This window comes from Leuciscus leuciscus, assembly GCF_965113295.1.
Source record: "Leuciscus leuciscus genome assembly, chromosome: 9".
Taxonomy (NCBI): Eukaryota; Metazoa; Chordata; class Actinopteri; order Cypriniformes; family Leuciscidae; genus Leuciscus; species Leuciscus leuciscus.
This window is the reverse complement of record NC_138733.1, coordinates 35913301-35937261: the sequence shown is the minus strand read 5'-3', so window position 1 is coordinate 35937261 and position 23961 is coordinate 35913301. Positions and strand designations below refer to the sequence as shown.

At 39.8% G+C, this 23961-nt stretch overlaps 1 protein-coding gene across 2 annotated transcripts in view; it reads left to right on the top strand.

The window, feature by feature from the left end:
* brwd1 (bromodomain and WD repeat domain containing 1) overlaps positions 1–23592 on the top strand; it is a 31256-nt gene extending 7664 nt beyond the window's left edge. Inside the window, exons 13-43 of one of the 2 annotated variants that reach the window (XM_082179361.1) lie at positions 1390–1491; positions 1582–1735; positions 1821–1955; positions 3432–3560; positions 3693–3918; positions 4753–4938; positions 5065–5248; positions 8981–9071; positions 9161–9301; positions 9388–9461; positions 9995–10217; positions 11074–11190; positions 11272–11379; positions 12596–12720; positions 13052–13134; positions 13225–13336; positions 13423–13484; positions 13699–13850; positions 15064–15103; positions 15202–15322; positions 15989–16114; positions 16202–16271; positions 16347–16400; positions 16904–17029; positions 17421–17573; positions 17662–17831; positions 17958–18100; positions 19173–19310; positions 19438–19758; positions 19862–19993; positions 21086–23592. In XM_082179361.1, coding sequence (XP_082035487.1) covers positions 1390–1491; positions 1582–1735; positions 1821–1955; positions 3432–3560; positions 3693–3918; positions 4753–4938; positions 5065–5248; positions 8981–9071; positions 9161–9301; positions 9388–9461; positions 9995–10217; positions 11074–11190; positions 11272–11379; positions 12596–12720; positions 13052–13134; positions 13225–13336; positions 13423–13484; positions 13699–13850; positions 15064–15103; positions 15202–15322; positions 15989–16114; positions 16202–16271; positions 16347–16400; positions 16904–17029; positions 17421–17573; positions 17662–17831; positions 17958–18100; positions 19173–19310; positions 19438–19758; positions 19862–19993; positions 21086–22494 — 5407 coding nt within the window. In that variant the 3' untranslated portion in view covers positions 22495–23592. Of the gene's footprint in view, positions 1–1389; positions 1492–1581; positions 1736–1820; positions 1956–3431; positions 3561–3692; positions 3919–4752; positions 4939–5064; positions 5249–8980; positions 9072–9160; positions 9302–9387; positions 9462–9994; positions 10218–11073; positions 11191–11271; positions 11380–12595; positions 12721–13051; positions 13135–13224; positions 13337–13422; positions 13485–13698; positions 13855–15063; positions 15104–15201; positions 15323–15988; positions 16115–16201; positions 16272–16346; positions 16401–16903; positions 17030–17420; positions 17574–17661; positions 17832–17957; positions 18101–19172; positions 19311–19437; positions 19759–19861; positions 19994–21085 lie in introns of both variants that reach the window. The other variant, XM_082179362.1, reaches the window with a different exon arrangement.
* The last annotated feature ends 369 nt before the right edge of the window (positions 23593–23961 follow it).

Below are 23961 nucleotides of genomic sequence, written 5' to 3'. Positions count from 1 at the left end.
TTAGGGGTGGAACGGTACACAGAAGTCACGGTTCGGTTCAGACATCACAGTTCGGTACAATGGAGGGAAAAGCACAACAAAAATGCAGAAGGCTTGTGCATGTCTCAGGCTGTACCACCAAAGGAAAATAAATTACTTAAGCCTTGAATTTTTTTAATGTTTTATTCATAAAGTAAAGGCATAGAACCAGTTTATTTGTAGTGCACTGTCAATAGTTTTATATAATTAGTTTATTAATTAAATTAATAAAAAGACAAAAAGACCTTGAGATATGTTTGGTTATTGTACCTGAATGAATTGAAAATGTATTTGTTACATTTCAGATTAATATGTGTTTTCCTTAATTTTAATTAACAGTAACTTAAAGTAAACACTTTGCGACTTTTCGATCGCGCCCGCGCCTCTCACACACACACACACACACACACACACACACACACACACACACACACACACACACACACACACACAACATATTCCAGCATTGCAATCTTTACATCGCAGCCTGCTTCAGAGCGAAGGCGGGGCTACAGATTAGGTGTCCCTAAAGAACCCGCGTATCTAACAGTAGTTCCGCATTACATTAATTCATTTGCACGAGAGTTTTATTTATTTTTATACCGTGTATTCTCCATGTAAATGTATGCACCGAACCGTGACGCCCGTAACGTTTCGGTTCAATACGAATACATGTATCGTTTCACCCTAATATATATGTGCTAAATACAAAATAAACAGGACAAACATGCTAACATCCAACATAAGTAAATTCTGATAACCTGTGTGTGTGTAAAGGTAAGTGTATATAAGTGTGGGAATGGAAGCATATAAACCAGAGTAGCTGTAAAGTATAACAGATAAACTAATAGTAAAAGCAATAAATAATGATAATAAAGATATCACTGGAAAAGTATCAGTAACAGATATAACAATAGAAAAATCCATAAATAATAACAACAATAAACTAATTTAATCAAGATTGGGGTTTGGGGCTTTTTTATGATCTATGCACGCACAGTTCGTCAGTGTTTCAGCCGCGGCTTGAATAAAACAGCTCGTAAACAGTCATGTGCCGTTACATTTACTTTAGGAAAGCCATCCAGTGTCCTTAGCTTGATAGTTAGCTGGAAAAAACTGAGCTTTTTGCTAAATATATGCACTATATTGCATATTACAGGGCTTCAGGCCGCAATTTATGTGGTTTAAATGCAGCTCGTTTTTTATTTGAATGTTTCTTATTAAATAAATGTCATTAATCTTATTGTTTATTAAATTTTTCTTTTTGTTAAATATAACCTGTATTTCTGTACATTCATTTTGGTGCATTACTGTCATTTTACCTCAGTTTTGTTCTTTGTTTTATTTATCATTCTGTAATATCTCTTTTAGGTTTGTGAGTGGCAGTCGAGACGGCACCGCTCGTATATGGCGACTTCATCAGAGACACCAATGGAAGAGCATTTTATTGAACATGTCTGCCACTCTTCCAGGGTATGGGAAACCTCTGGAAAACTCAAACAAGTGTTTCCTTGACGCTGTCTCGATCTGATAATGAAGTTTCTTCTTCCTTGTTTCCTGAAGGTCTGCACCTTTAACAGAGGATGAAAATTTCTTCAAACCCAAAGTCACCATGGTGTCCTGGGACCGCCATGACAACACAGTCATTACTGCCGTCAACAATTATCTTCTCAAAGTGTGGAATTCCTACACCGGACAGTTGCTACATATCCTTAAAGTAAGACCAGTTTCTGCCGCACAGATCCTGAGATTTAAAGGTGAAGCGTATAGAGCTGAATGAATCTCTCTTCCCCTTCTCACAGGGTCACGAGGCCGAGGTGTATGTTTTGGAGCCACATCCCTATGACCCTCGCATCATGCTGTCTGCGGGCCATGATGGGAATGTCTTCATATGGGACCTCATCAGAGGCATTAAAACCATGCATTACTTTAATATGGTAGAGTATACCAATGATCTTTTAGTATTATTTCCAGAATTGTACAGCCGCAACAGCAAGTGTGCACTAGGGCTAGGGCTGCCCCCTAATAGTCAATAACCACTCAGCTTCTATCTAATAAATTTAAAAACTACTCATTTGAATCAGTGCAAGTGTATTACAAATGTCATGCTGGTTTAGTGAGAAATAAATGTATAGTTAACTTGTATTGTCCATTTATATGAGTATTTATGGTTATTCTGATGAATAGCCATTATGGCAAACAGAGTAGAATAACAAGCTTCAAACATATGTAACATTTAATTAAATTGAAATTTTTTATTTGAACTACCATTCAAAAATTTGGGGTCGGTAAGATTTGTAAAACATTTTTTTAAAGTTTCTTCTGCTCACCACGGCTGCATTTAGTTGATCAAAGTACAGTAAAAACGGCAATATTGTGAAATATTATAATTTAAAAGAACCGTTTTCCATTTGAATACATTGTAAAGTGTAATCTATTCCTGTGATGTAAAGCTGTTTTCAGCATCATTACTCCAGTCTTCAGTGTCACATGATCCTTCAGAAATCATTCTGATATGATTTGCTGCTTAAGAAACATTTCTGATTGCTATCCGTTTTGAAAACGGTTGTGTTGCTTAATGTTTATGTGGAAAACGTGATAATTATTTTTCAGGACTCTGGAGAGTTTAAATGTTAGAATAACAGCATTTTGTAACTTATAAATCTTTATCTATCTTTATAAAAGTTTGGAAACATTACTATTTTTAATGTTTTTTGGAAGTTTCTTCTGCTCATCAAGCCTGCATTTATTTGATCAAAAATACAGAATTTAAAAAAATATATATAAATCTTTTGAAACAACAATATACACTACTGGTCAGTAATTTTTTTTTCTTTCTTTTTTTGAAATAAATCAATACTTTTATTCAGCAAGGATGTGTTAAATTGATAAAAAGTAATAGTAAAGAATTATTAGAAAATATATATATATATATATATATTTTTTTTAATAAATGCAGTTCTTTTTAACCTTTTATTCATCAAATATATTAGGCAGCAGAACTGTGTCCAACACTCATAATAAATCAGAATATTAGAATGATTTCTAAAGGATCATGTAATAGACTGGAGTAATGTGCTGAAAATTCAGCTTTGCATCGCAGGAATAAATTATTTTTTAAAGTATATTCAAAAGAAAACTATTATTTTAAGTTGTAATAATATTTCACAATATTATTGGTTTTTTTCTGTATTTTTGATCAAATAAATGCAGGCTTGATGAGCAGAAGAAACTTCTTTCAAAAACATAAAAAATAGTAATGTTTCCAAACTTTTGGCCTGTACTTGTATATATAAAACAAAAAAGTTGAATATCACAATTGCAACTGGCAAGTTATTTAGCAGAATATTACTGTAGGCCCTTTCATTAATTTATTAGACATTCACATTTTTTGTGTGTTTTCTGTGGTGTAGATTGAAGGTCAAGGACATGGTGCTGTGTTTGACTGTAAGTTCACCCCTGATGGGCATCGCTTTGCAATGACAGACTCTCATGGACATCTGGTTATTTTTGGCTTTGGGACCTCTAAGCCTTATGAAAAGGTTTGTATGATTTCTAGTTGAGAAATCTGAAGTTGATCAATTGACGTCTATTGCATGGCTAGTATAAAACAATTGAAGTTCCTAAATATAACTTCTCCATCTTTTAATTTATGTCTCCAAAATGATCCGTAGCTTCCAGACCAGATGTTTTTCCACACTGACTATCGGCCACTGATCCGGGACTCAAATGGGTTTGTCCTGGATGAGCAGACCCAGCAGGCCCCACACCTGATGCCTCCTCCCTTCCTCGTGGACGTGGATGGGAACCCTCACCCTCCCAGATTCCAGAGACTGGTCCCAGGAAGAGAAAACATTGCAGATGAGCATCTAGTTCCTCAACTGGGTTATGTCGCCACAAGTAAGTTCCCTACTGTTGTCATAACATTGTTGTAATGTATCCATAGTTCACTGTTGACTGCTTTAGCATGCACAGGGTTCACTGTAAACAGCTCATAGAAAAACCAGTTTCAGAACCGGTTCTATTGTATTAAAATAATTGTGATGCACCAAAATGAAATTTTACCAAACTGAATTAGTTTGAAACTGAAACCAAAGATAGTTTATTTAACAATAAAAATGTTTTAATCAAATGTATTTAAAAATCAATAATAAAAACTGAGTAATTAAAATTGCACATAAGGCTAATGTTTTATATTAGCCTTTTAATGATTGGAGGGACTATGTATATCCAGCCGGTTAACGCAGATTAAACCCCCACTTGGTGACCAGGACCCCCAATGCGAAGCATAATAATTAGACCAAAAATATTGATTTGAGTCAAATATTTTATTTGCTCATTAAACGCAAAACTTCCGCAAAGAATAAATGTTCCTAGCAAGCAGCTTTGAGCCTAGACAAACGAGCAAGTTCCCACAAGACGGACATTTAAGTCATAATATCACTTATTACACTGCTTTTCAGCACATAAATAAATAATGACGGGGACATGAAATACTAATTTGAGAAAAAATAAACGTTTTCTGATCTTACCTGTTTATTATCTTGCGCACCATCAGAGAAGCGCTTATTAGATCAATGATTTTCACCAAAACCGACAATTCAGTTACATTTTATTTTAAGGTGATGTTAAAAATAAATAAAGTGTTAGCGAAAATTATTTTTTGGCTATTATATATTTTCGCTGAGCGTTTCTGATTTGCACCTTTGAAAATGGACCTTCATCGTGTTTCAGGTGATGGTGAGGTGGTGGAGCAGGTGATCAGTCAACAGTCTGCGGAGAGTGAGGAGGTTCGTCCCAGCGCCCTGGATTTTGCCATCCGCCAGCTTCAACTGCATCATGACAGACATGTTTCAGTTCAGGGAGAGGGTGGCGTTCCTGCTGCGGCCCGTGTGCTAGAGCCAGGAACTCCCCGCAGAGGTGCCTATACATTGAAATCTTGGCATTTAAATCACAGCATTGTACTCTTCGATCAACACTCGTTCAAGTAGATTTGCAATTTAATCTCCACGAAGTCTCATCTAATATTGCTGTTTGATTGCACAGTGTCGGTGAACGAGCGTATGGAGGTGCAGTCTCCACCTAACGTGGGTTTGCGGCGCAGCGGACAGGTAGAGGGAGTTCGGCAGATGCACCAGAATGCTCCACGCAGTCAGATGGCCACAGAGAGGGACCTTCAGGCCTGGAGACGCAGGGTGGTGGTACCTGATCTTACGACAAGTGGCTACAGGTGAGTTTTATTTATTAATTACATTTTATTTTCTTCAGTTTTTTTATCTGTGTACACATTAAAGGATTTGTTCACTCCAGAATTAAAATGTCCTGATTATTTACTCACCCCCCTTGTCATCCAAGATGTTCATGTCTTTCTTTCTTCAGTCGAAAATAAATTGAGGAAAACATTCCAGGATTTTTCTCCATATAGTGGACTTTAATGGGGACCAACGGGTTGAAGGTCCGAATTGCAGCTTCAAAGGCTCTTTACGATCCCAGCCTACAAATTATTTAGCGAAACGATCAGTCAGTTTCTAAAAAAATAAAAATGTATATACTTTTTAAACACAAATGCTCGTCTTGGACTAGCTGTGATGCGTGTCCACGACTTCACGCATTGCGTAGTCATTTTGGAAAGGTCACGTGCACATTCTTTGTCAAGTATCAAATTCATATTTTTTCGTTTTTAATGCCTTCTTTTACATATGAATGTTGTATTTACACATTAACCTTAGAGTCTTTAAAAACTCAATTTCAACTGTGTCCCTTCACTTTTGGCTGTGTCCCTAAAATGTTTCACATTAAAGCAATAATTGAAAATCTTTCCGGTAACAAATGTTTCGTTCCCTTCTCAGAGAACCGGGTTACATTCATAACCTGAAACTTCAGTGTTGCTTTATGGTGTTGACACTAGGAAAACTTTAACACGTCGCCGTACTGATTAAATGCCTGCCCAGCAAAGCTGTGAATTGAGGCAAGCACAGACTTGGTGAGCAAAAACTATTAAGCTAAAGGAACCTGAGCCGAGTGTTAAAAACCATGTCCATACCATGTGTTTTAAAAGTGTGCAGGAAAGCCCAGCTTGCCACAGCACTGGGTCCACTGATAAAGAGTGAGATTTAGCAGTATATTGAGCTTTAGCAGTCTAAGTGGTCTAATAACCTTAGTCAAATGATTAGACCCTGTAAGATCATCCCTTCTCGAGGCAGAAACCATTCACTTATTTGGCCGGGGGAGGCAGAATCAAGCCCTGGACTTCAAAGAAACTCTTCCCAGATTGAGAGATAATAGGTTCTAAACCACAGTGGGTCTCAAAGAAAGCGGGGCTATAGGCCTTCTGCTTCATATGCCTGCCTTACCAAGTTGTAAAAGGCAATCACAGACTTAGTGAGCAAAAGTTATTCATATAGTTGGCCAGGGCTGGCAGAACCAAACTCCGCACTACAAAGATCTTCTTAGTGAAATATATAGGTTGCAAACCATCATGAGCCTTAAAGCAGAGCCTCGGCCCTCCTCTTGCATTGCTTATAGCTCTTAAAATATCTTCCCAACCAAGCTGTGAAAGGCAATCATAGATTTACAGAGCAAAAATGATTAACCTTGAAGCATCTAAGCTTGTGGTTAACATCATGACTAAGCATGGAATTTTAGATGTGGACGAGCAATGAATTGATCCTGAAACCTCTGTCTGTGAACTGCAGGATCCAGGTAAAACCATTATCTTGCCATGTGAAAACAGAGGTATCAACCTCACATCTTTGAGGGGAGAACAGTCTGTTCGCTGTTCTAAAAGGATTTGTTTTCAGAGAACAACTGAACAAAACGAGTTGGGTACTTTGAGTACTACATTACGTTGGCGACACTCCGGCAGCATCGCTGAGCGTAGATTGTGCGACAAATCTGTTAGAGACCGATTGACCCCCAAAACAACATAGGTGGCGAGGTTGGCAATACAATCTTGTAAGAACATTGTTCTTTCAGAACAGACACTTAAGACACTTAAGTGTCAAAAGGCCCTGAAACAGCTCGCCGGCAGACGGTCTGAAAGTGGAATAAATGTTTCTGCTTTGACCTGAAAGAGGGGGTAGGTCAGTTTGTTCTGTGCCGTGAAACTGCTTGTTCGCAGGAAATGGCTGAATAAGATCGGCTAGGAACTCGTTGAGAGGGGAATGCCCAACCTTGTTCGGAGGGCTGACTGCCCTAACAACCTTATGGGCCCCAACACCCTCTGAGGAGGAAGTGGGTGCCACCCTTCGCCAGTATCTCTGAGCGGAGATTTAAGCAGAAACCCCACCGGAGACTGCTGCTCCTCAAAGCACCATGAGTAGCGGGGTAGCACCAAAGTTTTCCTGTGGGCCTCGGGGAAAAGTGGACATGCGATTTTTAGCCACATGAGAGGCAAGGATGGTCCTTAGATCCGTCTTAGCCCTGGATGGCTGAGAATGTGTGCAAGAGTTGCCTTCTTGCCTCCTGAAACCTGTCGGCAACTGTATTTACTGCACCGCCGAACAGGCCAGTGGGGGAAATCGGAGAGCCCAAAATGTTTTTTTTTCTTTAATCTCCGAGAGGTTCAGCCACAGATGCCTTTGAGGCAACCAGGACAGCCATTGAACAGCCGTCTACTTTGAGGTGTGGATGGTGAGATCTGTGTCTCTGCCTCGGGACCTAATTCCTCACCATTGTCCAGCTCCTTTAAGAGGTCAGCTTGGCAGGCCTGCAAAACTGCCATTATGTGGAGTGACCCACCAGCCTGCCCCCACAGCCTCTTAAGCCTTGCCAAACAGACCTGATGTTACTCTACATGGTCTGGATGGCAAGGATGGACCTCTCCATTGCAAGCGTTCACCTTCAGCATCACCCCATGCCCGTGCTTTTGTGAACCCACAACAGTTTAGGAATTCAACATTGTAGGGTTAAAGACTCATATCTACAAGAAGCACTCATCTAAATTTACTGCAAGCTACTTCACGTCTCTCTTCTGGCCAGTCTAGATTCAACTTGACCACTGCATGGGTCACAACTTCAAGCAGCTCTTCCAACTCTCTTTTAAATCGCTTCCGGTGCTTGTCCACTGGCGCAGAGCGTGCGTTTTAAATTAATTCTCATGGAAGCTCAACTTCTCACCGGTGGGCAAGTGATGTAACCAGTGTTGCAGATGAACACTGGTAACACCGACTATCGCAGCAAGCCTACTCTGTACACCTTAAAATAAAGTCTAACTGGTGCAGCTAATAATAGGTCCTCGTTTTGATCAGAAGAGATCACTGAGCCAGCTTCCAGATTCAAAACCGTGACCTTTTGGGGACAGAGCGAGAGCACCTGTCTCAAACTCCGCCTCTGCCAACTCAACCTTCAATCCTCATGATCGAAGACTCTGCACCGCCTCTGCAGACGCAGAATCCGAGCCACGCGGAGAGATGCCCGGCTCCATCTCTCAAGGGAAGCGCTCGCAATGAGGGCAGCCGGATCCCTCAAGAGCTGACAGTGTGCTCTGCTACTAATAATAGATCACACACAATTCAAGCGTGTCGTCCCTGGTTTAAAAACGAGGACACAACTCCAAAACCTAAACTGTCTTTTTGCCATGTTACAATTTCTAACATGACACAAAATAGACTTTTTCACACAAAAAAATCAGACAATAGCTTCCTGAAGACATGGTAATCCATGGTCTAGGCATAGGTGACCAATCCATGGGCATAGGTGCCCTTTTATGGTCTTGATGCGCTACGCTGAATCATCTGACCTCTGTCAGCAAATAGAATTGGTATGTTTTCACACGTGCTTTAGACACTGGTCTCGCTGGAAGCATTCCCATAACAACAACATGATCCAGCAACTCCATGTCGATTATCGTATAATAAAAATGACTGATATTGGTGTTGATTTGGTGGCAGTGGGTAAGTTAAGCCTGGTTATTAGAGCATTCAGACAAGCTGTTTAACAATGCAATGGCTTCTTCTTTTAGGGCGCAGGAGTCGTTCAGAACAGCCAAGGGAGATGAGGAGGTCAGCCTTTACAACATCAAGAAAAGAAGAGTGACCCACGCCAGCTTCAGGGTAGGGTTCTTCTTCCTTATGAACTGCATTATGGTTATTAATGTCAACACTGAGTGAACGTCATTAAGATGAGATGATTTTGCCCATAGGATGATTCTGATGAGGAAGGACCATGTCTCAAACGTGCGCAGTCACGCAAACGGCAGAAGAACCAGCAGCGTAAAGAGAGTCTGGCTGTAGAGTACATCGAGTACTCATGTGAGGAAGGGGAGGAGACCGCATCTTCTGAGGTTGAGCGTTTGTTAATTTAATTTTTTAAAACTCTGTCATATCAGACATGTCAATAATGATGTGCGTTTATGTGTTATTGGTGCAGGACAGTGAAATGGAGGGCAGTGATGTTCATTTGTCCAATGAGGATGAAGAGGAATGGAGGAGTGATAGTTCAAGGTACTCTTGCTGCCACCATAATTGTTTTAAAAATGGAAGTGTGTAATATCTGCCAGTGGCACCAAGCAGAATTGCAATAAAATTCCTCAGTTAATCCAAAAAAATAAAAAAATAAATGTTCACTTAAAGATTGAATGCTTGTCACGGCCATTTTTATTCATACTCCAAAAAACATTGATGTTATGACATCTAATTAAAGTGTTAAAGATAAATAAATAATGCACAGCTAGCTGTTGATTATCACTTACATATACATTTAGATGTACTGTTTCAAAGAGTAACTGGTTATATTGTGAAACTCGATTAAATGAATCTGAGTCCACTTTCAAAGGAACAGTGTGAATGCAAAACCAGGTCAGAAGGTTGACGTGGAAATGCTCATTTTTGGAATTCTGTTTGGTCCTGCTGGTGACAAAATAATAAGCTACACCCTTAAACTGATAAATCTTCCATATAGTAGTTTAATTTCATGTTGTCATCTCTAACATATTCATGAGGGTAAGATGTACGTTGTTCTCTGTTCATAACTGAAGCCGCTCCTCGAGTGATTATTCCGACTGGATGGCAGATGCAGGAATAACTTTGCGACGGTCCGCGTCTCCATCCTCCCGACGGAGGACTAGCCGCAGGATCAGCAGCTCTGAGGAAGAGGATGAGGAGGACGAAGAGGCAGCGGATGAGGACCAGACTCTAGATGAAGAGGAGCAGATGGCTTCACCCCGAAAGCACAAGAAGGCCAAAAGCAAAATGCCAAAGGTGTCAATAGGGCCATACAGCACATCCATTACTGTAAGGCCCTGATATACTCACGGCGAAGTAGTTTTTCGTTCTTTGCACAGGGGTAAAAAGAAGTTGGAAATTTGTGACCAGCGGTATACTGTTAGAGAACATCCCATCGCCCATGCTGCTGAGAGCAGTGTTTAGATTAATGCAATCTCTCTCAGTAACAAGATAAACACAACAAAAATAACAGCGGTGAGAAAACGGCAGTTAAGAAAGCATCAGATTCTGCTCTCCAGTCATGTCACATTTATTTATGTACCCCTTTATACAATAGATTGCTTTAAATCAAACAGCTCTACAGTATTAAACATGAAATAAAACATTTTCTACTATAAAGCGGCTCTCCAGGGTGTTTTGGATGTTTTTACTCGCGGATCTCTGACCGGAAGAAATGAACCGGAGAAGATTTTCGTGTAAAGAAGGCCAAACCTCAGAGCCACATACCTATTATGTATTCATCATGAACCAACGGTAGTACGAAGGTGTTTACCAGCCGGAGCAAACTTTTCCGGAAAGTTCGTTTTGGCACGTTTTTTCAAACTCCTGAAACAAACTCCAAACGAACTTCGCTGTGTCCTGATTTTGTTCAAAATGGCGTCACACCAGTTAGTTACTCGATTTAGCATGAAGTATATCGGGGCCTTTACTGTCAGGATTACAAGTTCTTATTTGATCCTTTAAAATGAAATGTCAACTTGGTACTGTGAAGTACTTTTTGAAATCCTTAGTTGTAATTCTGGAGAGGCTAGCACTTCATTTTGGTCTTCATGAAAGAATGGTTTGAAAAACTTTATTTTAAATTCAATGCAATTAATTTTCTTATCCTTAGCCACCAAAACCGAGGCCACCCGTTAACAGAGAGATCTCAAACGAGTTCCGTCCCCCAGCGTGGATTACTGACGTCATTCCCCGAAAGTCCCCCTTCGTCCCTCAAATGGGAGACGAGGTACAGAATACATTTCCTCTCGTCTGTATTAAAGTATAACTGATCCATGTCTAAATCCACTGTCTCTTTTTCTGTTCACAGGTCATCTATTTTTGTCAGGGTCATGAGGCGTATGTGGACACAGTCTGTAGGACAAAACTGTACCACATTAACTTAGACAGACTGCCATGGAAGAAGATGGATTTAAGAGTATGATCAAAACAATACTGGGATTTTACTGACACTTTTACTATTATACAGCGGTTCTTATTAGATGCATTCATAAGTGCTATGTAAAAACTCTGATTTTAACAGTATGCGCACATGTAAATTTAGATGCATCACTTGTCAGTAGCTATGTTTCCATCCACACATTTTTATGCAAATTTTGGGATTTCGCATTAAAATTATACTGGATGGATATGCCAAAATGCTCTAAAAAAAAAATCATAAAATGCGTTAAAAATGTATGCACTCAAATAGGATGGATAACTTTTTATTCGGTAAGAAAACATGCCCATAAAATGTGAACCAATGTCATCGCACACCATCGAAAATACTGTTTTAGTCGTGCTGAAATGCCTGACCCAAAGTCTTTCATCAGAATGATTTCGTATAACCAAGCCAGAGCTGTCTTGCATGATTGCGTTCCCAAACACCAGCATCCGAACGCAAGATAACATGACGGCATTTATTGCATTTCAAGTCATTTATTATATAAGAAAGTCTCACTGACTTCACCTGTTCCAACAAATGTATTATTCTATTAATGATACTTTGTGCCAGTTTCCCATGAAGTAAAGGTTTTGTTCCCTTGAGCACATGGGATAGAAACGATGCTTTATCCGCAAATGTTTCCTGCAAATGCAAAGTTTAATTCGCAACATAGCTAGTGCGGCAAGGCTATTTTTATTCGTCTGCATTTAGTTGTTGTAGTGACCGACAACAGGCTACAGATGCTGTCTTACGGTTCTATTTCCTTGTATTTAAAGGGATACTCCACTTTAAAATGAAAATTCTGTCATCATATACTCACTCTCATGTTGTTTCTATGCTTTATGAATTTCTTTCTTCTGCTGAACAGAAAGGAAGATATTTAGAAGAATATCAGTAACCAGACAGTTTCTGGTCCCATTGACTTCCATAGTAGAAAACAAATATACTATGGAAGTCAATGGGACCAGAAACTGTCTGGTTACTGATATTCTTCTAAATATCTTCCTTTCTGTTCAGCAGAAGAAAGAAATTCATAAAGCATAGAAACAACATGAGAGTGAGTATATGATGACAGAATTTTCATTTTAAAGTGGAGTATCCCTTTAATCATGAACATTTCTTTATAAAAAAAAATGCATGCAACTCAGCTAACCTTTAATGTTTTCAGCAAGTTTGGCATTGAAAAATATAAATCATATGTTTTTACCAGGACCAAGAGTTTGTGAAAATAACAGGGATCAAGTATGAAGTCTGCCCTCCAACCCTATGTTGTCTGAAACTGACCCAGATTGACCCTGGAACAGGCAAATTAACAGACCGAACCTTTTCCATAAAGTAAGTGCTGGCAAGCAGTGCTGGGTAGATTACATACACATTTTAGTCCATTACTAAATACAAATTACCTGATGAAGATTGTGGTTAGTGACGCAATTATAACATTACACATTTTAGGCAATATAATGCCTTATAAATACCATTTTGATATAAAAATAGAAAGAAAAAGAAGAAAATAAATGTTGAATCTGAATTGCGTAATCCAGATTACATGTAATCAGTTTCTACCCAGCACTGTGGACAAGATCTGATATCAAATTAAAGTTATCTTTCTGATTTTTTGTGTTGATTTTTAAGCAAAAATGTTTGTTTTGGTGCCGTTTTTCCTCAGATATCATGATATGGCGGATGTAATTGATTTTCTGGTGCTGCGTCAAAGCTACGACGAGGCGCGGAGCAGAGTGTGGACATCAAGTAAGTATGAGGCATGACCTGAGAATAGAGTTGAGAGAGTTTATTTTGGTACCCTGCATCAATTCAGTCATGTCTGTTCTGTTTCTGTAGATGATCGGTTTCGCTCCGTGATCGATGACGCCTGGTGGTTTGGGACCATAGTTTGTCAGGAACCATATCAGTCCGAGTATCCCGACAGCCATTTTCAGTGCTTCAAAGTCAAGTAAGCTCAAACTTTGTTTGAATTATTGGGAGCTGTTGCATAGATCTTAGGCATTGGCTGTGATTTTTAACTTTCTGATTTTGCAGATGGGACAATGGTGAGACAGAAAAGCTGAGTCCATGGGATGTGGAAGCTATTCCTGAAAACGGTACTTCTTACCACTTGAGCTTTAGCTTAAACCAGATGCACTGTAGGATTTTTGCCGCTCAGATAAAATTTGCAAATAAGCAGTCGTTGCACTAAATTCAGATTGTTTGGTTTGTTTGTTTATTCCTGCATTTCTAACAGAAAGGTAATTTTGTTATTGTGTTTTAATAAAGCAAATGGTCTGTTTATTGAACTGAGTTGTTTCCGTGCTGCAGCTGAACAGCCGGAGTCGGAGGGTGCAGGGGTGCCAGTGACGGATGAGGAGATGATCGATATCCTCTATAAACCTCAGGGGGGTGAATGGGGGGACAGGGGTCGAGACCAAGAGAGCGCACGCATCATTGCAGGCATAGAACAGCTTGTGACTGTGGGTGCGTTTGATTTTGCAGTTATCCTATTCTTTACATTATCTTTATCAATTTTGGGCCATTTCTTTAAAGGTACACTATGTTACTTTTGTTCCGCTAGCGGGTAAAACTGCATGCATTTTGCGGAAGAACTTTTGTCTTGGTTGTGGTTTGGCGCTGCGTGACTGTCGGACTCTCTGTTAGTGAACTACAAATGGCAGTTTATCTGTTCAGTTATAAAGCTTACATGTTGTTGAGTAATAAAAACACTATCACGTCGATTATACAGCATTTCAAATCCCTCAGTTCTCGCAATCTCCAAAAAGCCAATGCAATGTTGGTTCTTGTTTTATTACGAGCTCTGTCGCGTTCCCTTTTTCACCAGCAGACTCTCCTCTGTTCGCCGTTTGTTTTAAACGCGTGATTCCCCGGAGGTTGGAGATTTACTGTAGCTGCTCCATGTCAAGCTTTCTCGCTCGTTGTAACAACTAACTTATGACACTCCCACACCATACACACGTCAAAGTAGCCGGAGCAACCTCTCTCTATTTACGGATATGACGAAACGATCACGGGCGAGTGACATGTTCGCAATTTCCTGTGAAAACCATCCTGTCAGATCTAAAATATAAAGGCTTATAATTGCTTACCGTAGGGAATCAGGGTAAGACAAATATATTTTGGAAGGATTGATGTAGTTTCATTTTTATTTATTTTTTAACACATAAATTACAAAGTGTACCTTTAAGCAAATCAGATTTAGATGGTCTACAAGGACTTTAAAGGGTTAGTTCACCCAAAAATTTAAATTGTCATTTTTACCTCACCCTCATTTCGTTTCAAACCCACAAGTACTTTGTTGGCCAATTTGTTATTCATAATTTTTCTTCATCCATTGAAAAGTATATGTAGTTAACATTTTCAATGCTGGAAAAAGTTCATAAAGACATCATAAAAGTAATCCATATGAAAAGAGCGATATAATCCAAGTCTGAAGATACCTCAGTGGTTCTCACTCGTGTTTTGAGCTTCCATTTACCGTATTTGATGTGCTCTATGTATGTGCGTTGATCAATGTTTAAAGGTGAATAAAAGCCTAAATAAATCTGTTGAACACTTGGATTATATCACTTAATTCATTTGGTTTCTTTTTTCGATTTTTTTTATGTACATTTTAAAGCTTGAAAATGTTGATGAGAGAATTTTAAAAATATCTTAATTTGTTTTCCGAAGTTGAACGAGTCAAGTCTTATAGGTTTGGAACGACATGAGGGTGAGTAAATGATGACAGAATTTTCATTGTTGCGTGAACTAACCCTTTAAAATGTTACCCTTTGGCTTATCAATGTCAATTTATGTCCTTTTGAACAGACATCACAGCTCCTTTCTCTGGTCCGGTCGACCTGGCTCAGTATCCTACATATTGTGCAGTCATTGCATATCCCACCGACCTGAACACCATCAAACTGCGGCTCAAGCACAAGTTCTACAGGTTTGTAACTTAATGGGTATTGTCCACCTAAAAATAAAAATTAGCAAATTATACAGACAACTTTCTAAACCTGTGTGACGTTAGTTTTTCATGGTGCACAAAAGTAGACATTTTGATCAATGTTCATTCTGCCTTTTCTTCCATGCAAAAAATACCAAGTAGTCTTAACAACTCGTAGTCTTCGGTTTTAATCACCAATATTTATAGGGTTAGTTCACCCAAAAATGAAATGATTAATTACTCACCCTCATGTTGTTCCAATCCCATAAGACTTTCGTTCATCTTCAGGACAGAGATGATTTCTGTCCCCAAGTCTTTAAACTTTGACGCTTCAAAAAGTTCATTGAGATCGCAAGATTAATCCACATGAGCAGATTAATAAAAGTCTATTGTGGAGACAGTTTGTGATAAACAGATAAAATGTATGCTTTTATTCACATATGGACATTGATCAATACACAACCTCATTGGTTCTCACACATCAAGCACACATGTGTTCGCTTCTGTTGCACTGACTCCTTTTATTTGTATGGAAAAGAGTAGTGTGCACATTTTTCAAAATATCCAGAAAGAAATTGAAATATGGCTGAATAAATGAGTGTTTCACCATATTTGTGTGTTGTTTGCTTTTGGTTTGTTTTAACATGTCTTGTTTTTTCTTTTTAGGAGGCTGTCTGCACTGATCTGGGATGTTAAACACATTGAACAAAATGCCAAGACCTTCAATGAGCCCCGCAGCAAGATTGCACAGTCTGCAAAAATCATAACAAATGCTCTTCTGAAGTTTATAAGGTTTGTCTTGGACGTTTGTGGCAAAACATCTATTTGTGATATTGTGATGTTCAGCTTTGTAACTTTTTCCCCCCTCTCTGGCCACAGTAAACCTCACTGTACAGATATTATGGAGATCTATAATGCCGTTGAGAACATGGAGTACTCTGACGATGAGGTGAGTGTGTTTGTTCAACCTGTATTTTCTCTTCGTTTTCCTGGAAAACATGAGATTAATTCACGTGGCTTTCAGGACATGGATGACATTGATGCACCTGGACCCTCTGCTGGACAAAGACTTCGCCAGGTAGTGTGAGATATATATTATGCATTATAGTACAATAGTAGAGTTGGGTAATATGACCGCATGTACCCCACATTGGTAGAAATGGTTTAACAGAGATTCTATTTCATTGTTAAAGGGATAGTTCCCCCAAAAATGAAGTTTTTTCAAGTTGTTCCAAACATGCATTAGTTTATCTCTTCTGCTGAAGATATTTAAGAAAATGGGGAACCAAACAGTTGATGGACCCCATTGACTTCCATAGTATGGGGAAAAAGAATACTATGCAAGTCAATGGGGTCCATCAACTGTTTGGTTCCCCCAACAGAAGAAAGAAACTCATACAGGTTTGGAACAGCTTGAGGGTGAGTAAATTATAAGAGAATTTTCATTTTTGGGTGAGCTATCCCTTTAACATCGTAGTATATAATCCCCAATGATTAAAAATTGTAACAACAGTAAATGAGAAGTTTGTTTAGATGGAAAAACGAATGCGTTAAAGATGCTTTCTTTGTGATTTTTGTTAGCCATCAGTGGAGGTCGTACTGGACAGAGACGCATGGAAGGATTCCTGCAAACGTTTACTGAACTACATGTTTGAGTGTGAGGATTCAGAGCCTTTCAGGGATCCTGTGGATCAGGGAGATTATCCGGTGAGTCTCCAAAACACCATCAATGGAATATTGTTATGGAAGTGGTCATCTTTCTTATCTCTTTCCCTGCCAAAGTGGTTTTTTTTTAAGTTGCCAGCTATTTTTTTCATATCTTTAATGTCACCCACAATATTTCTTGTATGAATATGCAAACACACTTGAATGTGGATAAGTAAAAAAATAAATTACAAAAACTGAATAAAAAAAGCAAATAAAATCACGTTTTTGTCAGACTACGTCTGGTTCGGATTCAGCATCTATGTTTTAAGTAATGTATATGTATAAAACAGTGGTGTCACTTCTCTGTGGTGTTAGGAAGTGCCACCTCTTTGTCCAAAGATAGTTAATAGTAATAGTTTAGTCTTATAATACCGTGTCTCGGTGTCTCCAGGATTACGGTAATATCATCGACACGCCTATGGACCTTGGAAGTGTGCGGCAGTCTCTGGAAGAAGAACGCTATGAAAATCCCATAGACCTTTGCAAGGACACCAGGCTTATTTTCGCCAATGCTAAAGCCTACACGCCAAACAAACGGTCAAAGGTAACGCATTAATGTCTTGACTAACTTTTTTCCTCTAGTCTTTGTACTTTTTAAAGACTCATCGATATCCTCGTGCGCTATTTTACAGATTTACAGCATGACTTTGCGACTGTCAGCGTTTTTCGAGGAGAGTATACGCAAAATCATTTCCGACTACAAGACTGCCGTGAAAAGTAGCTTGAAGCTGCGCCGCAGTCAGAGATTCAGGAAGAAGTTGCAGCATCAGGACTCGGCTCTTTCCCACCAAGGATCCACACGGTAGGCCTGATCTCCCTGCCTCCACGTGTTTTCCCTTACTCGATTCTTCGGTTTTGTTTTTTTGCGATTGAATAGTTTGCATGCAGAAGACAATAAACCTGTCCTTATTTCTCCTCCTGGCCCCAGTCAAAAGAGGGCTACTATAAAGACTCAGGAAAATACAGATCAGTCTACAGCCAAATCTACCTCAGCCAAAGTGTCTGGACCAGAGCGCCGCAGAGTCAATGAAGCCAAGGAGAACTTCAGACGGAGCGGCTCATCTTCATCCGGTGAGATGGACAGTTCTCAAAAGTTATTAGTTTCCGATATTAAAATATAAGGCACTCAGTTGCTAAACATTGTACTTCACAACACCTGTGTGTGCAGAGCAGTTCACAAAATGAAAAGCTCATGGACTCGCCACCATAGTGAACTGCTTATGCATGTGACGATGTTCTGAAACTGTTTGAACTTCTTTCTTCTGTGGGACACAAAAGGAGAAACTTGTCAAGTTTTCATTATTCACTGACAGTTTTCACCTGCAAACGTTGTGACCAGATCAGTGAGTCAGTTGAACTCAAAAACCAGATCAGTCGTGTTGTGAATGAAACATTCTGCCTGGTTTTGTGAACTGGATCAACAATTTCAACCAATCGTTTAGGAATGCTAAATATATCGGCCACCATATCGGTATCGGCCGATATATGTTACTTTTTAATGTCATCGTTATCGGCCCGATAAGAAAATGTGGCCGATATATTAAAGCCAATAAATAATGGATTATTTCCTTCAGCTGAGACACTTTAGATGCGCACTCTTCATTATGATGGCTTTAATTGCTTGAAATAGGATTTGAATCCCTTCAAAAAAGGAGAGACAGCACAAGTCTCTCATATAGTCTTCATTAAATTATAATGAGAATATTATAATTGTGTGTTTGGGACATGGCTTTTAATGGTGAGACTTTTGTTTTTGTAACCAGGCTCTCAAACATTATATACAATTTTGGATTTAGATTTATTGGCCAATATATCAGTTATCGGCTTTCAAATATAAAGAGTTATCAGAATCGGCCAAAATATTCATATCGGTGTATCCCTACAACCGTGGTTCCTGTTGAATGCACTGTGCTTTGACAGGCAATATATTTAGAGATCCACCAGGTGGAGCCATTTATCAGTTGACCGAATATTACATAGACAATCGATTAAGTTGAAAATAGTAAATATTTGTCAAAGTACTGGTAAAACGGATTATAGGCAAATCTCTGATTATAGGATGAACTATTCCTTTTATTACATGGGGCCTTTAGCACCTGATGTTCATTCCATAGTTTCTTAAGTTTGTGCTTTTGATCTATAGGGTCTGATCATGACAGCAAACAATCAGAAAGTCAGTCGGAAGAGGATGAAGAACCTTTATCTTCGTCTCGTGGCTTCAGACGAGAGACCAGAGCCACGAGAAGAGCTGCACAGAAAAAAGGAGCAAGACGAAAACATGGTGAGACCCCACAATGTGTGTCGTCGTGTGCAGAGAAATTAAGCATATTCAACTGTGTCCACCTAGTGAAAAAATGTGACTGGCTGGACATACAAGTTTTATGCATCTTACGTCTTATGCATCCTAGAGAGCCATGCCAAGATGAATGGGCACAGCAGGTCACATGAGCGTCAGAGACCACGACCCTGCAGCGACTCTGACCAAGAGCCTTCGCAAGGTTCAGACACCTCAGAAAACGAGTCGTCATCTTCTGTCAGTCGCCGGCCGAGGACCCGCAAGACCGCCATGGCAGCGGTCAATAAGATGAAACTCATGGATATCCTGGAAGACGGTGATGGCTCGGACGAGGAGGGTCGTGGAGGCAACAGCCGTCCCGCAACTCGTGCTAGCAAGCGCTCTGCTGTCATTCAGAGCAGCTCTGATTCAGACCAAGAGGAAGCTTCTCAGGGTATAAACATCTACATCGCTTACCTTGAAATGTTTGATGTAAAAACAACTTTTTCAAATATTTTATGTACCTTAAACTCTTTTACATGTTGTTCTTCTCATAGAGTCAAATGAAAGTGATGCTTCAGCTAGTGAAGAAGAGAAAAGTGGCGTCAGCGCAGACAGTGACTCGTCTTCTCACAGCAAAGAGGAGAGTAGACCTGCTGGGCGCAGGCGATCAGCGGCAGAGAAAAAGGGTATGTTTGGAGTATCGCCTTCATGGTTGAACCGTCGAGCTCTACAGTCAGCATGAAATCAAAATGTTTATCCATCAACACGTCCCTGTTTTTCACTTTCCAAAGAAGAAGAGAGTTCATCTTAATGATGATAACTTGAGTCATAATAACTTGTTCAGAAGAAAAGAGTTCATCTTAAAGATGATAACTTGAGTCATAATAACTTGTTCAGCTTGTATAGCCTGATCACTAGGACAAAACCTTTTCCACAATTTGCTACAAACTCCCCATTCTGGTATGATGCCTTCTTTTCACAATCTAGTCTATTCCTGATGGACAAAAGTCCCATCCTGCAGTTTTTCTCATATTTTGTTCCATTCAGAAGTCACATTAAGGTAAAATGGGTTGTGAATGTTTTATCTCTCGGATTAATTTTTTTTATTAAATAAAATCTTCATCTGTGTTTTATAGATGAATGAAAGTCTTATGTGTTTGGATCGACATGAAAATGTGTAATGGATAATAGGATGATTTTTCGGATAACTAACCCTTTTATCTTCATTTATATAACGCTTTTAACAATGTAGATTGTTCCAAAGCGGCTTTACATATTAGGGTAATAGGTGATAATAGGAAATTAGAGTAACAGAGATTTGTTTTGGCTTTATACCAGCTCTAGAATAAAGGTATTGTCCAGCTAAAGTTAGTTTGATTGATTCACTTCCGTCGCAACGATCATAAGACATTAACTTAGGGGCCGCTAACACGACACCGTTTTAACAGAAAACTCTTAAGTTCTCTCTGAGCAAACTTTAAAAACGTGAACCAGTGAGAACGCTGATGGCATGCACATGCGTATTACGAGTTCAGTCTATAGGTATGCGTGTTTGAATATATGTGCACAGGCGTGGATCCGGCGGACTGCAGCTAACCTCGGGATAAACAGAGACTAATATTAGCGTAGACGCCATTCTTCTTATGATGTAACGAGTACATCAGGATTTATGGGAAGTGTCCCTTGAATGCTAATGGGACACTGACAAAGAAAGAAAGATAAAGAAAGGTCAATATATTGTGGAGAGGAAGTTGTTGACTACTTTCTTCCATTTTTAGAAACGTCTCCTTTCGTCAATGGACACAGCACCAAACTACAGTGGGAGGACAGTGAGGACAACTCGAATGATGGGGGGAGTCAGAATGAAAGCGTGAATGGGGAGTCGGACGAGGACCTCGTTGTCAGGCGGAAATACACCAGGAAGACCGCGAAAGCCGCTGTCAGTAAAATAAAGAAACTGAATGACACCGATGCCGAAGAAGAGGAAAATTGCTCCAGAAACCGACGTCAGAAACATTGGCAAAGCAAGCAGGATTCTGAAAAGAGCTCCGAGGAAGATGTTGAGGTTCCCAGAACTCAAAAGCACCCTCATCATAACGGAAGAAAGGTGTATGCGAAAGAGCTGAAGAAAAGTAAAGCCTCATCAGAAAGCTCAGAACAAGCTTCTGCCGCAAAACAAGTTACCCACAAAAAATCCTTAGCCACAGATGCATTTATGTCAACAACCCAGGACTCGGAGGAACTCAGTGATGTTTCGGAAGAGTCTGACGCACACAGGAAGAGAGTTAAATCAGAAGATGATGAGAATCAAAGCGATGATGCAGAAGAAAAAAGGTCCCCCAGAAACAGAAAACGGGCGTGCAACGCTCGCAGAAAGAAACTTGACGAAAGGTCGGATGCCTCCAGTTCGGGTAGCGAAGGAAAGTTAGACCGAAGGAGGAGAAAAAAGGTGGGCTCTTCCTCCGACGAATGGCCAAAGAGTGATGTATCAGAGGAAGACAAGAAGACTCATCCGAGGAGGAAGCCTTGCGTTACAGTTTCATCCAAGGGATTATCACTTCGAAGTCTTCCCAAGAAGAACTACATTATGGAGGACTCAGATGCAGAATTCAGTCCTGAGATGGAGATGCAATCAAAGAACGGAAAGAGCAAGGAGCGGACCAACTCCCGGGCGAGGAAACCGTCAGGCGGCGACTCCAAACGGAAACGCAGCGGCTCCTCTGAGTCTGAAGACTCGGACAACAAGAGTAGTAGGACCAGTGATGAAACCGAGTGCATGGAACCTCAACGAAAGAGTTCAAAACGCTTCAAGCGCTTGAGCGGCTCTTCCGACTCAGAGAGCGACTCGGAAACTAGATGCAAATCGGAGAACGGTCGAGAACTAAGGCCTCAGGAGAAGAATCCCAAAGCGACCCGGCGACGGCGGAAACAAAGCGAAAGCGATAACGGGAGCAACGAGGATGCCAGCGACTCCGAGAGCGAAGAGTCCAAATCGGATGCCAGCTCAGGTTCACGGAGCAGTCCGAAGAGAAGACTGAGAAACCGTGACCGAGGAGCCGTGAGGAAACGCCAGAGGGATGCTTCCGATGAGGATAGCGACGTGTCGTATGGGAAACCTCAACGGGTCACACGCATCCGGACCAGAAACCGAGGCAAGCGGACTGTGAATTACCAAGACAGCGAATGAAGGACTCGGAGGGTCGAGCCATGCAAAAAGACACTAACTGGAGACCTTGAAGACACTTGATTGTCCCAACATTAAAAACAATGGTAGTAGCACTGGAGTCCTCAATATACTGTGAATCAGTTCCATTCAGGGATATTTATATTTTCTATGAAAAACAAAACAAAAACTAATGAATTATAAATAAGATGTATTTGATCTACTGGTTTGGCTGTTCAAACCAGCCCCACTCTGTGATTCGGCCAACAGGAAAGACTTGCGTAGAGAAGCATTGTTTGCTTGGGTGCTATCTTAATATACCTCCTGATTAATTGAGCATATTTGCTGGCTTGCACTAAAAGGCACACTGTAATATGAGGTATTTTATACACTAAGTCTGCATTAGAAACTCAGGGGTCAACTACGTTTACCATATTCTCAGACTTGCATTTGTTTTTTTTGTTCTAGGATTCTAGTGTCGTATTGTCGACATGAGCATTTAGGTTCAAACACCCTTTACGAAAAATGAACAAGTCGTCTTTGACTCGGACACACAAATTCTGTATTATCGCTGTTAAAGGGATCGTTGAGCCAAAATGTACAAACTTTTTTTTTTCTTTTTTTTTTCTTGTCATCCTTTGTGGCTCCTCTTTGTTTGTTTGGATTTCTTTGACCATATTTCCAGGTTTCTGAGAATCAGTCTGTAGCAAAGCATTGTATATTTAAATTCCTCTGTCAAGCATTAATTTTCTTTTTGTATTCAATTAAAATGAATTGACATGCCATGAAATATGAATTGGTACCTATTTGCTAATAAGTACAGTAAATCAAAATGAGTACTTCCAGCAAAGTACTGTGATTTCTCATATTGGGAAGATGTTTTAGTGATCTGTGTTGCATACTTTCAGTATTAATTCCTTTTCTGACTTAACTTATGAACAGCAATGAACTTTTGTACACAGTCTTTGAATTGTGCATCGCAGTTTATGTAATGCAGTTGTCAATTTGCTTGATGTCTTTTTCATAAGAGCTTCTTTAATACAGCGAGGATGTTAAGTCTGTTGGCCGCTGAAGTGAGAGTTTGGATGACCTCCTATGAATAAAGTACTGTTTCAGGTTGGATTTGGAATTTGTTTTCTTTAACTCGTTTTTTTCAGCTGTTTTGCTTGAGAAATCTTTAGCCTACATGAGCTGATACAGGACAAAATGAAAGGCCAATCTTAATTCTTTTTTTAGTCCCCCTGTGGTGAAAATCAAGTTTTTAATGTAGTTTATATGTCTATGTGGTGTTTTAATGTGCTTTCAGACAAACCATGTGTAAATTCATAAGTCGACACCATTACTGAGTATTTTCTCCTTAACACTGCAGTGAACCAAAGAAATCAAATCGCTGGTGTTTCTGAAGTCCAAATCTACCTTGTAACCAATCAAATCAACGTATGATCGTCAACGAGTGGATCTCTGAGCTGGTGTGAGTGAGGCAAGGGTGTC